A 19,820-nucleotide genomic window follows, 5' to 3' on the forward strand; every position below is an offset into this window, starting at 1 on the left:
ATCCTTAACTACAAAAACCAGGTTTCTGTAGTCCATAACAAAGAAATCATCATACATTGTCGAAAATCACCTCCTTGCCCTTTGCTAGCTTGTAATACAAATGGCTATGTCTGCATGCTCCACATAGAAACCTATATATGAAGCACATTGAAGGCTTTCAAGCAAGCTCAAACACTGGCACCCTCACAAATTTATCGCTTATAACTAGCAATTCTCCCACTTGTTGGGAGCAGGCCATCCTTGGCCATATCAGTAAGCACATTAAATACTGCATCCATATTGCCTTCTTTATGGTTAACCTCAACAAGAACCTTTCCAAGCTCTGCATCACTAAGCTTACAGCTTCTCAATACATTGTGCAGGACTTCCTCTAGCTCCTTGTTCATTTCTCCTTTGAAAAGAGCTTTGATCAAAGCTATTACTGTTATAGTGTGAGGACTGAATCCAGAACTCATAATTTCCTTGTACAAGACATACGCTTTGTGTGGATTCCCACACTTAGAATGACCATGTATGAGTACATTATATACAGCTTCAGATGGCTTATGGTCTTTCTGAAGCATTGACTCAAATACTCTATCCGCTTCTTTCATCAAACCTTTCATGCAAAATCCCTTCAACAGAGCCACAATGCTCCTAAATTCAATGTCACCACAGCTCTCTATCAGTGTGTCATAGGTGATTCCAGAAGGGATGGAATCATCATAAAACATCTTAAGCAGAAGCTGCTTTGCTTCCTTGGTCCGAGCTTGTTTATTAAGACCATTAATAAGTACACTATATGTGACAACATCAGGAAGGAGACCCTTCTGTATCATCTCGTCATGAAGTTTAAAAGCCTGCTGGATATCCCCTTCTATACAGTGTGCATTTATCAGTGTAGTATAGGTAAATTCATCAGGTGGCAAGCTTGCATTTAACATATCATTGAAAAGAACAGAGGCTTCAGCAAGCCGGTTCTGCTCACAAAGTCCTTTGATAAGTGACGAATAGGTAATAGCATCCGGCAAAATCCCCCTCCCAACCATCTCATTTTTCATCTCAAAGGCTCGGTCCACGTCTTGATTTTTGCAAAATCCAGATATAAGTGTACTATAACTCACAACATCGGGTACCAAACCTCTCTCCACCATATCCTGAACCACACTAATGGCCTCATCCATCCTACCCAAAATGCAATGCCCATTGAGAAGAGCATTGTAGGTCACAATAGACGGTTCAAATCCACCGGCAGTCATCTCATTCAATAAATTATAGGCTTCATTCAGTAGACCTTGCTGGGAAAATCCATCAATCAAAGTAGTATATGTTTTTCCATTGGGTCTAAGCCCTCTAGAGCACATCTGCTCCAAGAATTCCATTGCCCGATTCATATTACCCGCCTTGCACATGCTATTAATAAGAGAAGTATAGGTAACAACATTGGGAGATAAACCATTTTTAAGCATATCAGAATGCAAAAGGAGTGCCTGGTGAAAGTTACCGTCTTTACAATACCCATTAACAAGCGTGTTATAAGTCACCTCATCGGGTATAAGCCTCTGGCGGTACATATCATGAAACACCTCAGAAGCTTCCTTCATCTTCCCCTCACAACACAACCCATTTATCATAATATTATAAGTAATCAAATTAGGCTGCAGACGGTTCGACTGAAGCGAACGAAACAAGCTAATTGCATCATCCGCCTTCTTAAGCTTGAAATGAGCATCAATTAGAGTATTATAAGACACAATATTAGGCAAACACCCAGTTTTCTGCATATCAGAGAAAAACTTCAAAGCCTTAGGCAAATGAGCAGCCCCAGAAAAGCCCCTCATCAAAATATTATAAGTAAACACATTAGGAGAGACACCCAATTTGTTCATATCATCAAACAACTCCATAGCCAACGACAACGACGACGAAGACGGCGGCAAATTCCGAAGAATAGCATGAAGAATCGAATTATACGACAAAACCCCAGGCATAAAACCCTCAATCTTAGCCAAATTAAGAGTATTAATAGCTTTATCTACCATATTAAGCGAAGCATAAGACTTAACCATCAAATCAAAAACATCAGACGAATTCGAATTAAAAGATTGATAAGAGTTTTTCAGAAAATCAAACACTAACCCACCACTTGAATCAACAAGGGAAACTTCGCGAGCGAGTTCTTCAGCGAGGGATTGCGCGGTTTTGAAGAGGCGGAATTTGGCGAGAATGTGGAGGGCGTAGCATTTGGATTTGGGGTCTAAGAAACTGGGTTTTGAAGAAGTGCGCGCCCAATTGAGGAATTGGAGGGTTAGGGGTTGGTCGAACTGGGTTTTGAGGAGGACGAAGCAAGCGGATTCTGAGTTGAATTCTGGGAGTAAGGAAGGGAGTTGTTGAGGGTGTCGCCGGAGGTAGGTTATGGCTTTGTCGGCGAGAAAGGCGTTGCGTGGGGAAGATGGTGTTGTGATGGGGGAGGAGTGGTATTTGCATTTGCGCAGCAGCATTTTGGTTTGCTGGGTTTAGGTGATTGCACCACTGAGATTGTATTAGATTACTACTAGTAGTGCTGGTCTTGACATTGAAAGAGGGAGATTCTAACTTTGCCACAAAATGAAATTTAGTGTAGTACGGCCAGTCCGTTTTCTTCTCTCGTAAACAATTTATTTCAGCTCTATTTAGTTCGGATTAGCTTTAATCCGTTCAATTCAATTATTTTCCGTAAATTAAAACATGTCCTAGGTCTAGGTTGGATCAATTGACCTATTTGGCATGTGGACATTCTCTTTAAAACTAATCCAATCTATATATTCGACTTTATATGGAGACAATGATTTAGCATGACTTAAACGTAAGCCTCGTTCACTTCATCTTATTTTTGCTGAACTGAAATTATTTTTACTGAAACAAAATTATATTTGCTGAACTTAAATTACTTTTACTGAACTTAAATTAATTTTACTGAACTTAAATTATTTTAACTGGACTGAAATTATTTTTACTGATTTTCTATTATAATTCTTCTTTAAGAAAACTGAATTATACTGAACTGAACTGAAATTATTTTTACTGAACTGAAATTAATTTTATTGAACTGAACTTATTTTTACTAAACTGAAATTATTTTTACTTAATATTATTTTTTATAAGGTGAAGTGAACAAGGCCGTACATTGTTTAATAATTATAACTTAACCCAACCCGATTATTCGAATTGACACTTATGAATAATGAATATGCAAGAGCGGAGCCAAGGGGGGCTAGTGGGGGCCATAGCCTCCCCTTGGCTCAAGATAAAAATTAAAATTTGCTCCAACTTGTTATAAGCTATAGTGTGGAGAAGTCGGTTTTTGCCATGTATAGTGGACAAGATATGAAGTGTTCAAATCGCAACTACACAAAATTTTTATTTATTTATTTTTATTAGTAAAGGTAATGAATTCAGTAATAGTTGCAAAATTATACATACATAGATATGATATGATCTTAGCCTCACTCACTTAAAAGTTTTGGCTCCGCCACTGTGATATGCATGATTTGGTTCATCAGGTCATGCCTAATATTATGCTAATTTGCTAGTAAGTTCTTGGAATGTTTATCATGACTTATATTTACCTGATCCAATAGGCATAATTGAACCAACTTGATTGTTTGGATTGATACATGTGAATAATGAATATGCATGATTTGGTACATCAATTTATACCTAACGTTATGTTAATTTGCTTAGTAAGTTTTTAGGATGTTTATTTTACTTTCTTATAACTATTTGTGAAGTTCGTTTTATAAGTATATTTCAATTAACCGTGCCGGATTTGATTAGCTCTAGTAGTATTGGATCATATCTAATTCGGATTTAAAGCACAATACAACTTAGGCTTTGTTTAGTTTAATTTATTCTTACTAATTTCAGAAAAAAAAAAAAAAAAAATTAAAGTTCATATTAGATTATCGTTTTATGTACACTTTTTCATTGCTAAAAAAATAGGATTATTTAGATTACTTATTCATAATGATACGTGTCGTTCGATGGTTGTGCCACGTGTTTGTAGAAGAGCACCAAAATTCAAGACCATGTGCGACAAAATGCCACAAATACACAATCAGCTTATCCAATATCCAATGACTCGAAAGGTAGACCTTTGGAGGAGAATAACCATGGAGTGGGAAACACCCTCAAGGAAGCCTTTCCGATGACAAATTCCGATTCCGGGGTTACCAGAATCAAACTTCGTCGTCAACAACAATGGCGGCTGCACCCTCTTTCACTACAACTACGTTCTTTTCCAGAAATGGCAATGACAACACCAAAATATCTCACACTCTCTCAAATCACCTTTGCGCCATGCCACTCTCAACTAATTTAACGCCGCCAATTTTACGTTACGCCACCCTCCTCCGCCGTCATCGCCGCCGTATACGACGCTACAATTTCAACGGAGTAGGAGATGATGATTACAGTACCACCACCACCAGCGGCGGCGCCGGCGATGGAGAAACGCCGGCCACCCCTGATACTAATTCTCAGAAGGGGTTTCTGGCAGCCGCGATTGAAAGTCTTCCTCTTCCGCAAGGAGAAGCTAATACTGCGATTATCTCTGCTTGTGTTGTTGGCCTTCTTACTGGTGTCAGTGTCGTCCTTTTCAATTATGTGGTTCGTATACCCTAACCCTTTTTCACACTCATCATTTCATTGTCTTTCGATTTTATTACTCCCTCCGTCTCAAATTAATTGACAATGACAATGTTTTCGAGAAATTTGACATTAAATAAAGAATATTTTATGATATATGAAAACAATCTAACGAGATTGTACGTCACTATAATTATTTTTTTTTATGTATGGATGAGAATTGCGTGTTTTGAAAAATAGTTGTGGCAGTTATTTTGGGACGAGGGGAGTAATTTTACTAATTTATATATAATTTTTTACTTTGACTGTTATCTGATCAATGAACAAAAGGCTTTAGGTTCATGAATTACGTGATTTTTGTTGGGATGGAGTACCATACCGAGGTGCATCATGGTTAAGGGAGGAGAATCTTGAAGAAACTTGGAAGAGGACTATATTCGTACCGGTTAGTGGGGGTGTGGTTGTTGCTGTATTGAACTATATTCGAGAAGGGCTTGATTCCACTGAAGGAGGTGACTTTAAAACCATTCCTCAAATTCGGGCTGTGTTTCAGCAGTTCCTTAAGTCGTTGGCAGCATGTGTCACTCTTGGAACCGGGAATTCGTTGGGCCCTGAAGGTCCTTGTGTTGAAATTGGTTCTTCCATTGGCAAAGGAATTGCTTCTTTGTCCGGTAGGAGTGCTGGCAAAAAGGTTCCTCTTGTTGCTGCGGGATCAGCTGCTGGGATTGCTTCTGGTTGGAATTCTTCAACTATAGATTGTAATGCACTTACCTACATTGTTTTACATTCTTTGCCAGGATAGTAGCCCTGCTCTTTTATGCTAATTACTGCTCTCGTAATAACTTTGTGTCTTAGTTTGTGTATGTGGTGTCTCTTGTTTGTGTTATTTAGTTTTGATCATAAAGATAGAGGAGTCTAGGGGTAAATTTTATAGTCGGGCCAATTTAGAGTCATCAGAAGGTCAGACTAAGCCTTTTAAATAAGTTAACTTACTTTAATTAAGATGATGAAAATTGAGGACTAGTGGAAGCCTGGTTATATGTTCTTGCAAATGAACCTCAGAGACTTAAGAAAAAACAAGAACTGCAAAGTGCAGGATAAAGGCATGCCAACTCTATCACGTATAAAGATCTCTTCAAAGCAATATTTGGGTTCAATTTTTTTTAGTTTGGTTATACTGTATTTTCTAGCATGTAGTTCAAGGCATTCCAACTTAATCACATTTTAAAATCTCTTCATAGATATTTAGTTTTTTTTTTTTTTAATTTTTTTATTTGGTTATTTTTGCTAACATTTAGTTCTGAATTCATTTGTGTGCTTCTAAAGGCGAAAGGTTATACTTGCTTTTTTGGCTGCATCTTTTTCAAGGCTATTTTCAGTATCTTAGGAAAGTAGTATTTTTCGTACATGCTCTTGACCTGTATAAGTTATTTTCACACAGGATTCAATGCTGCTGTAGCTGGTTGTTTTTTTGCTGTGGAGTCTGTTATACGGCCATCACCTGATTCAGATGTATCTCTTACAAATACAACCTCAATGATCATACTAAGTGCTGTCATAGCTTCTGTATTGTCTGAAGTTGGTCTTGGTGCTGAACCAGCATTCAAGGTCCCTGATTATGATTTTCGTTCTGCAAGTGGTAAGTTTTTAAACTCCTCCTGCCTCACTTATCAGCTACCATTGTATGTACAAGTAGATCAGCAACTCCTTAAAATAATCTATCCATTTGTATTCAGAATTTAATCCCACAGCGTACAAACATGAATCAACCTTCTATTTTCACTGCAATTTTATATACAAATTGCCAACATTGCTTTGAGGGTATCATATGTAATATTCAGTTCATCATAAAGAGATCATTCTTTCCAAACATTTCTAAAGACTCTTTTCACTTAAGGAGCTTATCTTTAATAGTTGTAAAATTTTCTGCGTGAGTTTCTGTAATTCAAAGTTATGATTTTAGATTCATCTAGTTAGCTTTTGACTTTTCAGAGCTCCCGCTGTATCTTTTGCTGGGAATTCTATGCGGCTTGGTTTCTTTGGCCTTGACTAGGTGTACTACTTTCATGTTACACAAGGTTGAAGAAATTAAGAAAGCTGGCCGAATACCCAAAGTTGTTTTTCCAGTAACTGGTGGCTTAGCTGTTGGACTCATGGCTTTGGCATATCCAGAAATTCTATACCGGGGTTTCCAGAATGTTGATATTTTGTTGGAATCTCGACCGTTTGTGAAAGGTCTATCAGCTGACATATTGGCTCAATTAGTGGGTGTTAAAATTATTGCTACATCTTTTTGCCGAGCCTCTGGATTAGTTGGGGGATACTATGCACCATCACTTTTTATTGGTGCTGCTACAGGAATGGCATATGGAAAATTTATTGCTTTGGCAGTTTCTGAAATCAGTCCAATCCACCTTTCTTTCATTGAAGTGGCATCCCCACAAGCATATGGCCTGGTACCTATGTCTCTTGATGACCTAAGCTATTATGATTTCGATGAGTAATATATAAATGCTATTGTTGCTTTGACCAACATATAGTATGCAGATTTGTAAAAATTTTATATCAGTCATCATGTTTGTCCTTAATTGTGGATTTGAATTTTCTGAGTTTCTGGGAGCTTGAGACTCTAAATGCTTTGTGGTGTGTTGGTGTGTCTGAGATTAATGCCGCGAGTTTAAAGAACTTGCTTTTTTATCTTTTAGGAACACAAAACACTTAATATAGTTCCACAAAGAGGAACTAAAAAAGGGTATTGTCTTTACTTTCAGTAATTTTTATTTGGCCTGCATTGATTTGATTGACTCTATGAGTAGTGGAAAAAGGAGCTATCATAGTATTTGTGTATCTGTGTAAATTGTCAATTATCCATGGGTTGTGGTCCTTGTGGTTATTTACACCATTCTTTGTCTGTTTTTTTATGCTTATGTGTCCAGTTAGCTTACTTAGATATCAGTCTTATTATTTTCATAATATTGAATTTTACCATTTGTCATTCCTGTTGTTTCCTGCTTTCTTCAAACCACGGAGGGAGAATAAACATTTAGACAAGAAAATCCTTTTCTGGAGTTGTGTGTTTCTGAGAACGGACCTTTTGCAGCCATCATAAGTTGCTCAAAATGCCTCTCTTTATCTAGTTTATGAAAGTTGCTTCTACTTAGTGGCCCAAATAAAACTCTCACACTAGCTCTATACTATCCTAGTTGGAGGTTTAAGAACATGAGTTGTTCATGTTTATGGCCCTTTATAGATTGGGCTAAGATTTGATTTTGTCAACCTAGGCATTGTTGCTGATCTAGCTGCAAATTTAGGAGTTATGATTAATTAATATATGTTAACTTTTGAACTACAGGTTGCCATGGCTGCTACTCTTGCAGGGGTTTGTCAAGTACCTCTGACATCGGTGCTGCTACTTTTTGAGCTTACTCAGGACTACCGTATTATTGTACCGCTTTTAGCAGCTGTGGGCACGTCATCTTGGATTACATCTTCAAGGATAAAGAGAACGGATTTGAGAGATGCCAAGACAGTTAATGAAAGTTCCCTTAAGATTCAAGAAAGTAATGCATCAAACAATAATGCTAGTTTACATTCTTCTGGCAACTCATACCCTGTAAAAGAATCTAATGCTGATAATATCTGTGAAATTGAGAGTTCAAGCTGTTTTGATGATTCTGATGCGGAGAGTGATGAAGTTGAAAGGAAAATTTTTGTATCGCAGGCCATGAGGACAAGTTTTGCGACTGTCTTAAGAAGTACATCACTTATTGAAGCTGTGACTCTGATGCTTGCAGAAAAGCAGTCTTGTGCACTTATTGTTGATGAGTATAATTATTTGATTGGTATACTATCTCTGGAGGATATTCTAGTGATCAGCAAATCTGCACAAGCAAATGGAAGAAAATCTGAGGTATAGGTTCCCACTTCCCAATTCTTCTGTTGCATGTGAAGCTAATGAAACGAAATTATCCTTCCTCGTTAATATTTTAAGCAGCACAAGTGAGTACACGAGTCTGGTCTCCTGATGTCAAATTTTAGTTACTGTCACGCGGAGTAGCTTTTAATTGCTGGACTAAACTTTCTGTGTTAGTTCTTTGTTAAGGCTCCATTCTTTTCAACTTATTTTGACTTATCAGTCATTTCATAATCTATGAAAAGACTTCAGTACTTTCCAGAAAGAAGGAATTCCTGAACATGTTTATCTGCAGAATGAAGTTGACTATCTTTTTTTTTTTTTTCTTCTTCTTTCTTTTTACAATCTTGCAATAGTGGCCAATTTCATTCAACTGCCTTTAATGTTGCAAAAGAAAACTTAAGAAATAAGCAAAGATGTTTAAGTGGAAAAAAAAAAAGGTTGGAAAGCTATTTATTTAGTTTTTTCCCCAATATTTACTATTTTACTGTATTTAAGAAATATATTATATTCTAACAAAGATGATGAAATAATAAAGTTTTTCTTTCTGACAATGGAAAATTGTTCTGTGGTATATTCCCTAGTGCAAGACTCATTCCATCAACCCCCCCCCCCCCCAAATTTGCTTTTTCCATCAAATAGAAAGTGTATCACTTTAGGTTTGTATGAGAATTAAGTAGGGATTGTCCTTTGAAGTTACCTCTAGCTTCTAAATTCTAATAGACGAAATTGAAATGGCCTTTTCTCATAATAAAGTGAAATTTAGTGTAAATTAGCAGGGAAGATAAAGTAAGTGCTATATACATAGTGTTACACTTTTGGTCTTGGAAGGATGTTTAAGTTAGCATTTTGTACTTGACGTACATCATCTGAAATCAAAATCAGGGTGGTTATCACTTCATTGTCTACTCTCTACTCTAACCTTTTTACAGGTTAAGGAAATCAAAATTGAATTAGTGAGCAAGTGCAATGCTATAGAGGATGATTTTGAATAGTGCTGCTTTAAAGTGTGCTATTCATTCTCTTGCTTATTTCCAACCTAAGCCTGCTGAGATTTTGCTTATCCAGGAGTTCTGCATGACATGTTAGCTACCGCTGTTCACTTGTTTGTTGTACCAATGAATTTGACTGATCTGTACATATCACAGGAAATTTTAGTGGCAGATACTTTTTCTCTTGATGGTGAAAAACATGAGGTGTTGTGGACAGCAACCCCGGACATGGATCTTCTCTCGGCTGAAATAATTATGATTAGGCATGGTTTAAGTCAGTTGCCTGTTATCTCTGAGGTTGGGGAGGGGTGCAGAGGTAAACCAGTGGGCATTATAGACATGCAGTGCATCAAGCTAGCTTGCAGGTATTACTATGCATCTGCTCTGTTAGACATGCATTGCACTGAGGCTGGAACTAGATTAGTTTAGCATATTAAAAAATGGCTTTAAAACCAACTTCTGTCTATGCCAGGTATATGATAGTACTTTTGTCAAATTGATGGCAAGTGTTGGTTTTACAGGGATAACTAGTAGTTTGTGCATGTCATTATGCCATGGTTGTTTAAGTGAATGCCTTAATTACATTTACTACCTCCGTTTCAAGTTTTTTGCAACTTTGGAGTCGACACGGACTCCTAGGCAAAAAATGAGAAATGGAGATTAAGAAAAGGGAGGGACATGTGATTAAGGAAGGAGAGAGAAATTGGGGATAAATTAATTTACCACCTTCCATAACACCAGCCACACGCATCACCACCTCGACGCACCACCACCTTGACGCACCGCCTAGTATCAGCCACCAACACTAGCCTCACGGACTCCGCCCAACCACCACACATCCACTAGCGCTCAAACCCAAAACCTAAAACTCATCCCGTAGCCACCACACACACACCCACACAAACCCGAAACCAACCCCGCTGCAACCATACCACACAAAACCAAAAACCAAACCCAGAACCACCACACTAACTCAAACCACTTACTCAAACCACCACCGACACCAACCCTCATCGAAATACCCACCAACCCATATCGCCTTAATTAAATTCGTTTGAATTTGGTGGTTCGACCACCACCATAACCGCGAACTTTCGGTCATCATTGTCCATGGGTAAATCTTCACCACCGCAATGGTGCGGTGGTTTGTCTTCATGGGAGAAAGAGAAGGGGTCAGATTGAAGGGTAGAGAAAGAAAATGGGGAATTGAAGAAGAAGAAGTTCAAGAATTGGGTTTGATTTTTCTGGAAAGATTCGATGATAGATGAATTATGAATATTATTCAATGAACTAAAATATTCAGATTAATTTGGTTGGGGGAATTAATTAGATTTGGTGGAAATATTTAGATTAATTAAGTTTTGTTTTAAGTAACTAATTGAATTTTTGAAAATTTTAGTAAGGGTATTTTAGTAAATTTATTTAAAAAAAACTTTACTAAAAATGGAAAATTTTGGAAAGTTGCAAAAAATGTGTAGCGGACATTTTTGATAAAAGTTGCAAAAAACTTGAAACGGAGGTAGTAGACATTTCTGTTGCCTTACATACCTATGTTGTATGGAGTGCATGGCACCTTTTGGCTTCGCTGTTTTCACCCTCAAAAAAATCAAGTTTGAGGAATCAAGTAACTGCCAATTTACTTAGTTTAGGTCCATTTAACTCAACTTAGTTTAGGTCCATTTAACTTAACTTAGTTTAGTAACTGCCAATTAACTTAGTTTAGGGCCTAATGGCAGTAAATTCAGATTAGGTCCATTTAGTCTCAGAAAAGGGCAGTAAGTTTAGAATAGGGAAATTCAGTCTCAGATTTACTCCATAAGGCTAATAAGTTCAAGTAGGCTCTTATTAGCTCAGATAATGGTCCCGTAGGTATAAAGAAGGGTGCTTACATTTGCTGACACTAGACTCTTTTTTCTGGGCAATATTCTTTAAAATGGCTGATTCAGAGTGGACTTGTTTATACGAGTGTACAATATTACTCTGGGATCGCTGGCATTTCTTCCATCTAAAAATCAGTTTAGGAAATCTTGGTTATTTTGATTTATTTTATTTATGTACTTTTTTGTGTGCAGAGCTGTTGCCATCAAAGAATATCTGAACAAGAGTATTAGATCAGCAGAAATGGATCCCTTCAAGCCGAGGAGCAAGTCTGCACCTTGATTATATCTTTGAAGGCCAATGTGCCAGTCATCATCATGAAATTTAAACCTGGAAGATGAAATAACCTCAACAAGAGTATTAAGTGGTGACATAAATAACTGCTTCTTTATGCCTAGAGTATTTTGTAACAACGGCATGTGAAGTGGTTAAGTCTGTTCACCATAATCAAGAGCTACAAGGACTGGTCATGTAATCTTTGTCGATTTTTTGTCCACACTTCAAGTTGGCTTGTTCATCGAAAGGTTTATATATTGGCTAGCTGCTATTTAGACTGGAATACAAATTTCATACAGGAATGTCATTGAGATTTGAGACAGTAGTACACATTGTACAGTATCACTATTACCATACGAGTAAGTTTTTTTGCTGAGGATATTGAGCTACAAAGGACAATACTCTTATTGTGTAATTGGCTTAGGAACCCAAAGCTCTTGTACCAAGTGTGGTTGACTTTCTAGGCTGTAATTGGATATCTGTTATTTTTCAATTTTCATTTATAGTACTTGGTTATCAAATGATTGACTTTTCTCATTGACTTTATTACCTTAATTAAAGTAATTAATTATTTAGTATAAATCACTTTGAATAAACCTTTATGCATTACTTGAAACATGATGACCATAAATATAGAATACTGTAGCCTGATCAGATACTATGAAATTATCAGCAAACATGTTACATATCCAAAATGCAAAACGTTCAATTTTCTCAACACAAAATGTCTTATTGATTCAAAACAAAATGTAAATAAAACACAAAAGTATAAAACCAAATGTAATAAACGTGTCGTGTTGTGTTCTAATCCCCTTGCACAGTAACATGCCTTCGGCTGGTGGTGGGACTAGAACATAGCAGTTGTGGCGAACTGTTAGTAACTAGTTCCAGTAGTGAAAGATAGGCATGACAGAGAACTTCATCATGCCAAGGTTGCAGTGGATGCCATTGTGTTCTCCACAAGCAAAGTAATGAGGCTGCCACTTGGTGAGCTTGAACTCAAATCCGCTTCCACCTCCTTGGGTTGTAGTAGCCACTCGCTTTCCTCTGCTTAAATCGCAATTTAAGTAGCTCTGTAAGTCCGGCAGTAAGTATACACTGTGGCCTGGTGCCCCGTTTACTGGTGCATTGAATTTGAACACTGCCAATACCATTAATGTTAGTTTATATAGTAGCATGCATGCATTATAGTATTACTTAATGAACAGATTTGTATACAACATTATGGTCACGCATGTACTTACCTAGGACATCATTGACATAAAAGGGTCCATTTTTCAGAGCCCAATCACTATAATTAAAGCCAAAGTTCCAATTGTTCGAGCCTCCTACGACAATCTTGTTAGGCCCGTCTGTGCGGTTTCTCTTAGAGAAAGGGCAGTCACCCTGAGGGGTACCTGCAGGAGGACGCGACTCAGCCTGTCCCCGAGGGGTACCAGCAGGAGCAGGCGACTCACCTTGTCCCCGAGGGGTACCAACAGGCGGTGCATGATGACTCCTTCGGGCCCTTCCCCTACCCCTTCCCCCACGCCAACCCCAACCACCCCACCCCCTTTGAGGGGGAGGAGGCGGCACTTCCTGACCCCTTCCCCAACCCCAACCCCAACCTCGCCCTTCAGGAGGAGCAGGCGGTGTTTCCTGTCCTCGACCCCAACCCCAACCTCGCCCTTCAGGAGGAGAAGGCGGTGTATCCTGACCTCGTCCCCACCCCCAACCCCAGCCCCAACGTTGTGTTGTCAATGGTTTTTCCTCCTTGTTGGCCATGCATGTTCCCAACAAAGAAGCTCCCAGTATTGTAATAACTAGGATACATACTGATGAATTAACGATATTCATTTGTGACAATTGGTATATTTCTTACACTTACAAGTAATACCAATAAAATGTACTACTAGCTAGCAGGATTAATGTTGCAATGATCATCTCTTTTGCTACACAAGGCTTATATAGGGGATATAATGCACATATGTGGAGCAAAGATTTACAAGTTTCGCCGAAATTTGGTTTGTCAAAATTAGACAACCCTTAGACTTTGCAACTGATCTGAAGAGAAGTATTATTGTGCCAAATATTCCAGCATTGATCAAATCAAAGTCAAGAGATATACTGCTAAAGTGCTAACTACACAGTTTTAGTGGGTTGGTTTAAATTGTTGGTAGAAAACAGGAAATTAAGTTGATAAACAAGTAGCCTTTTTTTAGCTTTAAGCAGTAAATTTTTTACCATTAATTGGTTAGAAGAAGATAAGTTGAGTTCATTTCATACATGAATGGCTTTAATTAGTGCGCATTTGCCAAATTTGGTGACAAGTTTTAGTTGTAATGATGCAATGGATGTACTACTGTGTTAAAGTTGACCAAATAAAAGTTTGGGGAAGTAGCAATTTACTACTTTTACTATACTGAGTCCGTAAGAACTTTAGGTCTTACTAGAGACATAGATTATTGTAGTGAGTTAATATAATGACGTTTTTATGACATACTAATGATGCTATTAGCTAGTAATAAGACTAATAACATGGGATTATCAACATCATTGCTATGCAACAATCGCTTGACCAAAATGCTAGGGCAATAGCAATTTTCTATGAACAAAGTGTTGACTCACTTGATAAGATTCTTACCTCAAATATTAGAGATATGAAGTTCGAATCCTATTAAGTGAGACTATTTTGGGTAGAGTTTTCCTTACCCTCCCCTCTATATCCATGTGTCGTAAGTACTGAATTAAAAAAAATCATGAGGGTTGAGATCTGGTCAGAAAAATAACAAAAGGTTTTTTTTTTTTTTTTTTTTTCATGCCGGGCTATACCGTGCCACTGCCCGACCGTATGCTATCGGGCCTAGGATTATTGGGCTAAAATGATACCAGCTTCTCTGGGTCGGAGTCTAAGAGGGATCGGCGTTTGGATGACTGATGTTAGAAATTTGAAATTATGAGAAAACACAACTAAAAATAGAAAATCAGACACCATTTTTCACCAAAGCTCTGATTTCCCCACTCATCAACCCTACGCCATTGTTGCAGCTTCAAGGTAGGAGAGAGAAAGTATGGGAGGTCCAGCGACGAAGAGGACGATATCGCAAGAAGCATTCGATGAAATTGTGAAAGAAAACATTGAAGATTATGAAATGGAACCTGCTGAAGCTGTTCAAGACGCCATTGATTCTCTCACTCTTCAAGGCGTCGATCTTTCTGGTAATTAATTAATTCTTTAATTTCTCAAAAATTTGTCTCAATCTTTGAGTTTGATTTCGAAATTTGAATTGAATTTATTGTTGATTTGTGTTGAAAAAGGTATAATTACCTGTATACCGGGGGAAAGCTCGGTGCAAGATAATCCAGTGATGAAATCAATTGATGATTTGATGAAATTTTATGATGAATTTGAGGAGAGAGAATTGCAGAATTTGACGCCATTGTTGCGTAACCTTGCCAATCTTTGTGATCCTAATAATAGCAAGGATAAAGATTCGAATGCGAATGCGGCGATAGCTGCTAGAAATGGAGGAGTGGAATTGGTGACATCGATTTGTGAGAAGGTTTCTGGTAGTGGAAATGAGGAGGTTGTTGTTGCAGCTCTCTTGGCACTCACTTCTTTGCTTCGTGGTATGGATTTTTGTCCTTTTGTCTCGAGTTCGAATCTTCTAAGTTATTATTGATAATGTGAATGAATGTTGTTCAAATCTTGATGATTTTATTTTTCAAATGTGTTATGTTTGCATTAAATTTTGCAACCTAATTGTGTTTTGATACTTGTATGATCACTTTTTCGCAGTTGCCAATATTTAGAATGTATTAGATTGGACTTGAAATTAGTTATTATAGATTGAACTTGATGATTAGTTATAATAGATTGTACCTTAGAGATTTAGATATTAATTTATTGTAGATTGGATTGAGAATTGCTGATTGTTGCGTTTTATGTGGTGAATTTCTGTGATTCAGATGTTCAGACTGCTCAAACCTTTCACAAGTGTGGTGGCCCGGATATAGTCATAGGCATTTTGAATCAAGATTCTCAAAGTTCTGAGATATTGAATGCTTGTTTTTCTGTCATTGCTGCCTCGGCAACTGAGAATGAAATTCTCAAGGAAGCATTTGTTAACTTGAAGATTGATCAACACATGGTCAACACATTGAAGGGGGATAATAAAGGCAGTGTTCCTAGTATGCATGATGCCATACGCGTTTTACTGACTCCTGATGACTTTCGTGTTGCTGCTTCTCAAGTATGTCAGTGTCACCCTTACCTAAAAAGCTTTGACGTTATGCAAATGGTGTTTGTATTTGGTTCATTTAGTAAATTATTTGTTGTATATATGCTTGTAGGTTTATGGATATGCTCGTCAGTTTGCAAACGCTGGAATTGCTGAAGCTCTTGTGGATGTGCTCCAGGAGGGCCTCACTTCACCCACTCTAGTTTCTGCAAGTGTTGCTTTGAAGGCTGTTGCTGTAAATGTAAGTATATTGCTTTAAGTGGCAGTTCGGATTCAGCTCTAATTGCATCCCTTTTATAGATGTGATGATTTTGTGTTCTATTAGTCCTGGCAAATTTTTGTCTATCTTCCACTAGCAGACGGTAGCATTTCTTATATTGGCAGCCAACATATATGGTAGTTTATTGAACTGAACTTAGCATGAAGGAACTTTGTCAAAACTATTAAGCGCTTTTTTTTATATATATATATATATATATATATATATATATATATATATATATATATATATATATATATATATATATATATATATATATATATATATATATATATATATATATATATATATAATAGATAGATTTCTATGTAGTTTTAGAATGACTGCAGATTGGAATGAATAAATTAGCCTGCAAGCATTGACCTTGTACTTGTCTGCTTTTGCTTTTCACTATCATTATTCAACAGCTTAAAATGTCAAACATATTTTTTGCAACTTCTCTTATATTCACTTTGACATCTGGTTTTCTGAAGTTTCATATATGTATAGTCTCTGCCTGTCATTAATAATTAGTTTCAGATTCTGTTGAGATTTCTATGAGTTTTTGGTGTCTTACATTGCATTTCTATACAGTATGTGTGACTTAGTGGCTACAATGTCGGGTTAAAGCGAGTCTTGGAGATTAATCAATGATCTTCACCTTGCTCACTCCTTCACTTTTGGCATTGTGTGGTCACAGGATGAAATTTGCAGAAGTATAGCCGATAGGGGTGGTATTGATGCTGTTCTCCGATGTATTGATGATAGTGGTGAACAATTGAACAAGTCTGTAGCCCGATCTTGCTGCATTTTACTGACTAAGGTGTGCATTTACTGCTTATATTGTAAAATAGTTTCATGTTTTTTTCCAAACAACATAACTAGGGAAGTTGGAGACTTTAAGTGAAAAAAGAATTTAACTAACAAAATAAAGTGCACTTCATTATGTTTTGTCATTATATGTAGTTAAGTAGCTTCACAGTTAAATTTATCAATTAATCATGGTGTCAGTTTTTTTTCATTATTAACTTTGTAAGCAAAAAAAAAAAAAAAAAAAGATTATAAAATTAAAAATTATACTTTTATTTACCTTCAGATTTCACAACCTATGCCAGTCTCAATTAAATAGGGGTAAAATTACAGTCACGACTTCCTTAGATTCCACTAGTTACCCTGTAGGAACTATGTTGGGTAGTGTGATGTGAGTAGTGCTTTGATTGCTGAGTTTGGACAAAGAATTGGGAAGACTTGCACTTCAGTATGTGACTATTTTTCAGGATCTAGACATAAGCATCTGAAAAAAGGTGAAACCTGCCCAGGGGTTGTTTGAGGATGATCCTCCCTCTGACGGTTGACAAGTGACTATTAAGTAAGCGTGGGTGAATTTAAGAATATACTTCAAATTACCATTAGAGTGGAAGTGTTCGCTAAAGACCCTAGAGTGAATGTCTGGCAATTGTAGGGAATCGGATTTACGAAACATTTTATTAATGTGTATAAGTCTGCGTCATAGGCTCATCGCATTAATTGATGGAAAATTCAGAGTTTTATAACCATACTTGAAAGGTGGGCATTACTCAATACACTTAGCGTTGCCATCTTCAATGGACCTCCTTTTGAGTTATAGATTTGACAATCTCATGGGTGTTTGACTCATGGCATCAGAACTCAAGAGGGTAATTGACACTTTTTCCATGCAAGTTCAGCTTATCCAGGTCTAATAGGAAACAGATATATGGCATGGAGTGCCATGCGCACCAGTGTGTGCATGTTAGGGCATATTTGTGTGGGTTAACCACAGGTCTATAGCAGGGTGGTTTGTATTGGTTTTGTGACTTTGGTTTTTTGGTTGAGTAGTGTTTTGTTTTTACTGGAGGGAAAGGTGTACAACTGTGAACTGTTGGAATTACTTGTGTAGTTTCGAAAACGTTAATTTCTTGATGCATTTGTTGCTTCGTTTCTTTTTTTTTTTTTTTTCCCTCACTCATTTGACTGTAGCTTATAGTTTCTGCATCTCTGTTGCTCGTTATGCATCACTTAATGAAGCTTAACCGTTGAATATTTTTTAATAGTTGGCTGGAAGCGACTACAATAAGAGTGCAATAGTGGAGAAAAGAGGTTTGGATAGATTGATCAGCCTCTGTGGCAGATTTGCAGATGAGCCATCTGTAATACAAGAGGTGAGGAATGTGCAAATTAGTGTGGAACTTGTATGGTCCTTCTAGTGACCAGTCATTGTTTGTTAAATTAATTTAAATGAATTCCAGTAACTCTGCCTGCCTTATTGAGCACTGATCAGTCATATACTTTCATTTTCCCCATAATATTGATTCATCCTTTGACCTAGCTTGCAAGCAACCATTATATGTCTTTTTCAATGAGCTATCTTAAGTTAGCAATTATTGTATATTTGTTGTGCTGATGTGTGCTTTGACAGTGGCACAAGGATTATGTAGTAATAATTTTCTTGTTCTACAGGTTATGTATATAATTAGTGTGCTCTCCCTTAGATCTCCTGATCATGCATCTCGTGCTATAGAAGCTGGAGCAGGAGATCTGGCAATCCAAGCCATGCAAAAGTTTCCTTATGCGCAGCAATTGCAGAGATATGCATGTATAATGATACGGAATCTTGTGGTCAGAAACCCAGAAAATAGGTAAGCCAGTAATCATTGGGTTCACAGATTATGACATGTAGTTCCAAATGAGCTAGAAGTCTATTAGTTTTGCACTTTGCAAGAAGCATAGATTCCAGGGCTAATTTTTTTTTTTTTTTTTTTTTTTTTCATCTGCCATCGTTCACAGAAAAATTTTGCTTGACAATGGCATTGAGAAGATCATCAGAAAGGGCAAGGAAAACCATCAGAGTTGCAACGCTGCTGCAACAGATGCTCTACGAGACTTGGGGCTTGATAATTACAACTTGTAACTCCTACTGATGCTGCGGTACAAGAATATGTTCCTCTGGAATATAAAGAGAAGCCTCATGCCTCCATAAGAAGTGAATTTCTGCACTTGACTTTAATCAGACTTGCTGTTATTGTCAACGTGTCTTTGTGTGATATGAGGAATCTGGCAAGAGATGGTATGAATGATCATGTGGATGTACACCTGAAATCCTGAAGTGGTCTTATATTGTTAGCCGTTACTAGCTTCAATACCTAGCTATAGCATGCTTATGAATAGAGAATCAGCTGTCCAGCATTTAGTCTATAGTCTCTATACGCTAGTTTTTCGTTTTGGTTCTTTTACACTTCTGCGAATGGATCGCATGTCTTATTCCTTTAGAGCCATATATTGGAATTGACCTATTTGAGAGGATTACAATGCACCTTCTGTATAGATTACGTAAGCACCTCTTTGGTTCAGAAACTTTCTAGGTGCTCTTAAACAGAAAAAATGCCATGTTTTGGTTGCTTCATTTTATTTTTTTTTTATTTTTTAAAAGTTTATTTGTCATCTCTCTGTTAATCATTTCTGAGGGTATTGAACATTCTCAATCATGTTGGTGGGAGAACAACTTCCAGGGTCTACCACCACCACTTGACCCACTATTACCCATCAGGCCATCACCAACCTCTGAATTCGACTTGTTCATGACCCATCTACTAAAACCTGGCCAAGGATTTGAATTCGTTCATGGCTAGATTACTAGATAAGTAGATATGGCAAGTGTG

The 19,820-nt window shown here is 37.3% G+C and overlaps 2 protein-coding genes and 1 pseudogene across 3 annotated transcripts; 2 read left to right on the forward strand and 1 right to left on the reverse strand.

Annotated features, from left to right (window-relative positions):
• Positions 1-109: 109 nt before the first annotated feature.
• Positions 110-2,494, reverse strand: LOC145588081 (pentatricopeptide repeat-containing protein At5g39710 pseudogene; annotated as a pseudogene).
• Positions 2,495-4,062: 1,568 nt separating this feature from the next.
• LOC145589795 (chloride channel protein CLC-e-like) lies at positions 4,063-12,196 on the forward strand. Of its 2 annotated transcripts, XM_081646480.1 has the most exons (7): positions 4,064-4,626; positions 4,943-5,339; positions 6,047-6,244; positions 6,598-7,061; positions 7,958-8,515; positions 9,667-9,875; positions 11,583-12,196. In XM_081646480.1, the coding sequence occupies exons 1-7, from the start codon at positions 4,219-4,221 to the stop codon at positions 11,668-11,670; spliced, it is 2,322 nt and encodes a 773-aa protein (XP_081502606.1). In that variant the 5' UTR covers positions 4,064-4,218; the 3' UTR covers positions 11,671-12,196. The 2 variants fall into 2 exon arrangements, with proteins under 2 accessions (XP_081502607.1, XP_081502606.1); XM_081646481.1 differs by lacking the exon at positions 9,667-9,875 and having other exon boundaries at positions 4,063-4,626.
• Positions 12,197-14,609: 2,413 nt separating this feature from the next.
• On the forward strand, positions 14,610-19,589 carry LOC145588082 (uncharacterized). The gene is made up of 8 exons (XM_081644729.1): positions 14,610-14,862; positions 14,962-15,273; positions 15,613-15,896; positions 15,997-16,125; positions 16,844-16,966; positions 18,216-18,323; positions 18,622-18,800; positions 18,949-19,589. The coding sequence occupies exons 1-8, from the start codon at positions 14,715-14,717 to the stop codon at positions 19,070-19,072; spliced, it is 1,407 nt and encodes a 468-aa protein (XP_081500855.1). The 5' UTR covers positions 14,610-14,714; the 3' UTR covers positions 19,073-19,589.
• Positions 19,590-19,820: the final 231 nt, after the last annotated feature.

Source organism: Chenopodium album, chromosome 17 (genome assembly GCF_948465745.1).
Source record: "Chenopodium album chromosome 17, dcCheAlbu1.1, whole genome shotgun sequence".
NCBI classification, from domain to species: Eukaryota; Viridiplantae; Streptophyta; class Magnoliopsida; order Caryophyllales; family Amaranthaceae; genus Chenopodium; species Chenopodium album.

What these genes read in the sequence shown, in the direction of transcription:
- LOC145589795 (XM_081646480.1), top strand. Translation starts at nt 4,219, where the DNA reads ATGGCGGCTGCACCCTCTTTCACTACAACTACGTTCTTTTCCAGAAAT. An exon ending in AGCTGCTGGGATTGCTTCTG is followed by an intron (nt 5,340 to 6,046) that starts GTTGGAATTCTT and finishes ATTTTCACACAG; the next exon opens with GATTCAATGCTGCTGTAGCT. An exon ending in TGCATCAAGCTAGCTTGCAG is followed by an intron (nt 9,876 to 11,582) that starts GTATTACTATGC and finishes TTTTGTGTGCAG; the next exon opens with AGCTGTTGCCATCAAAGAAT.
- LOC145588082 (XM_081644729.1), top strand. Translation starts at nt 14,715, where the DNA reads ATGGGAGGTCCAGCGACGAAGAGGACGATATCGCAAGAAGCATTCGAT. An exon ending in TGAAGGCTGTTGCTGTAAAT is followed by an intron (nt 16,126 to 16,843) that starts GTAAGTATATTG and finishes GTGTGGTCACAG; the next exon opens with GATGAAATTTGCAGAAGTAT. An exon ending in GCTGCATTTTACTGACTAAG is followed by an intron (nt 16,967 to 18,215) that starts GTGTGCATTTAC and finishes ATTTTTTAATAG; the next exon opens with TTGGCTGGAAGCGACTACAA.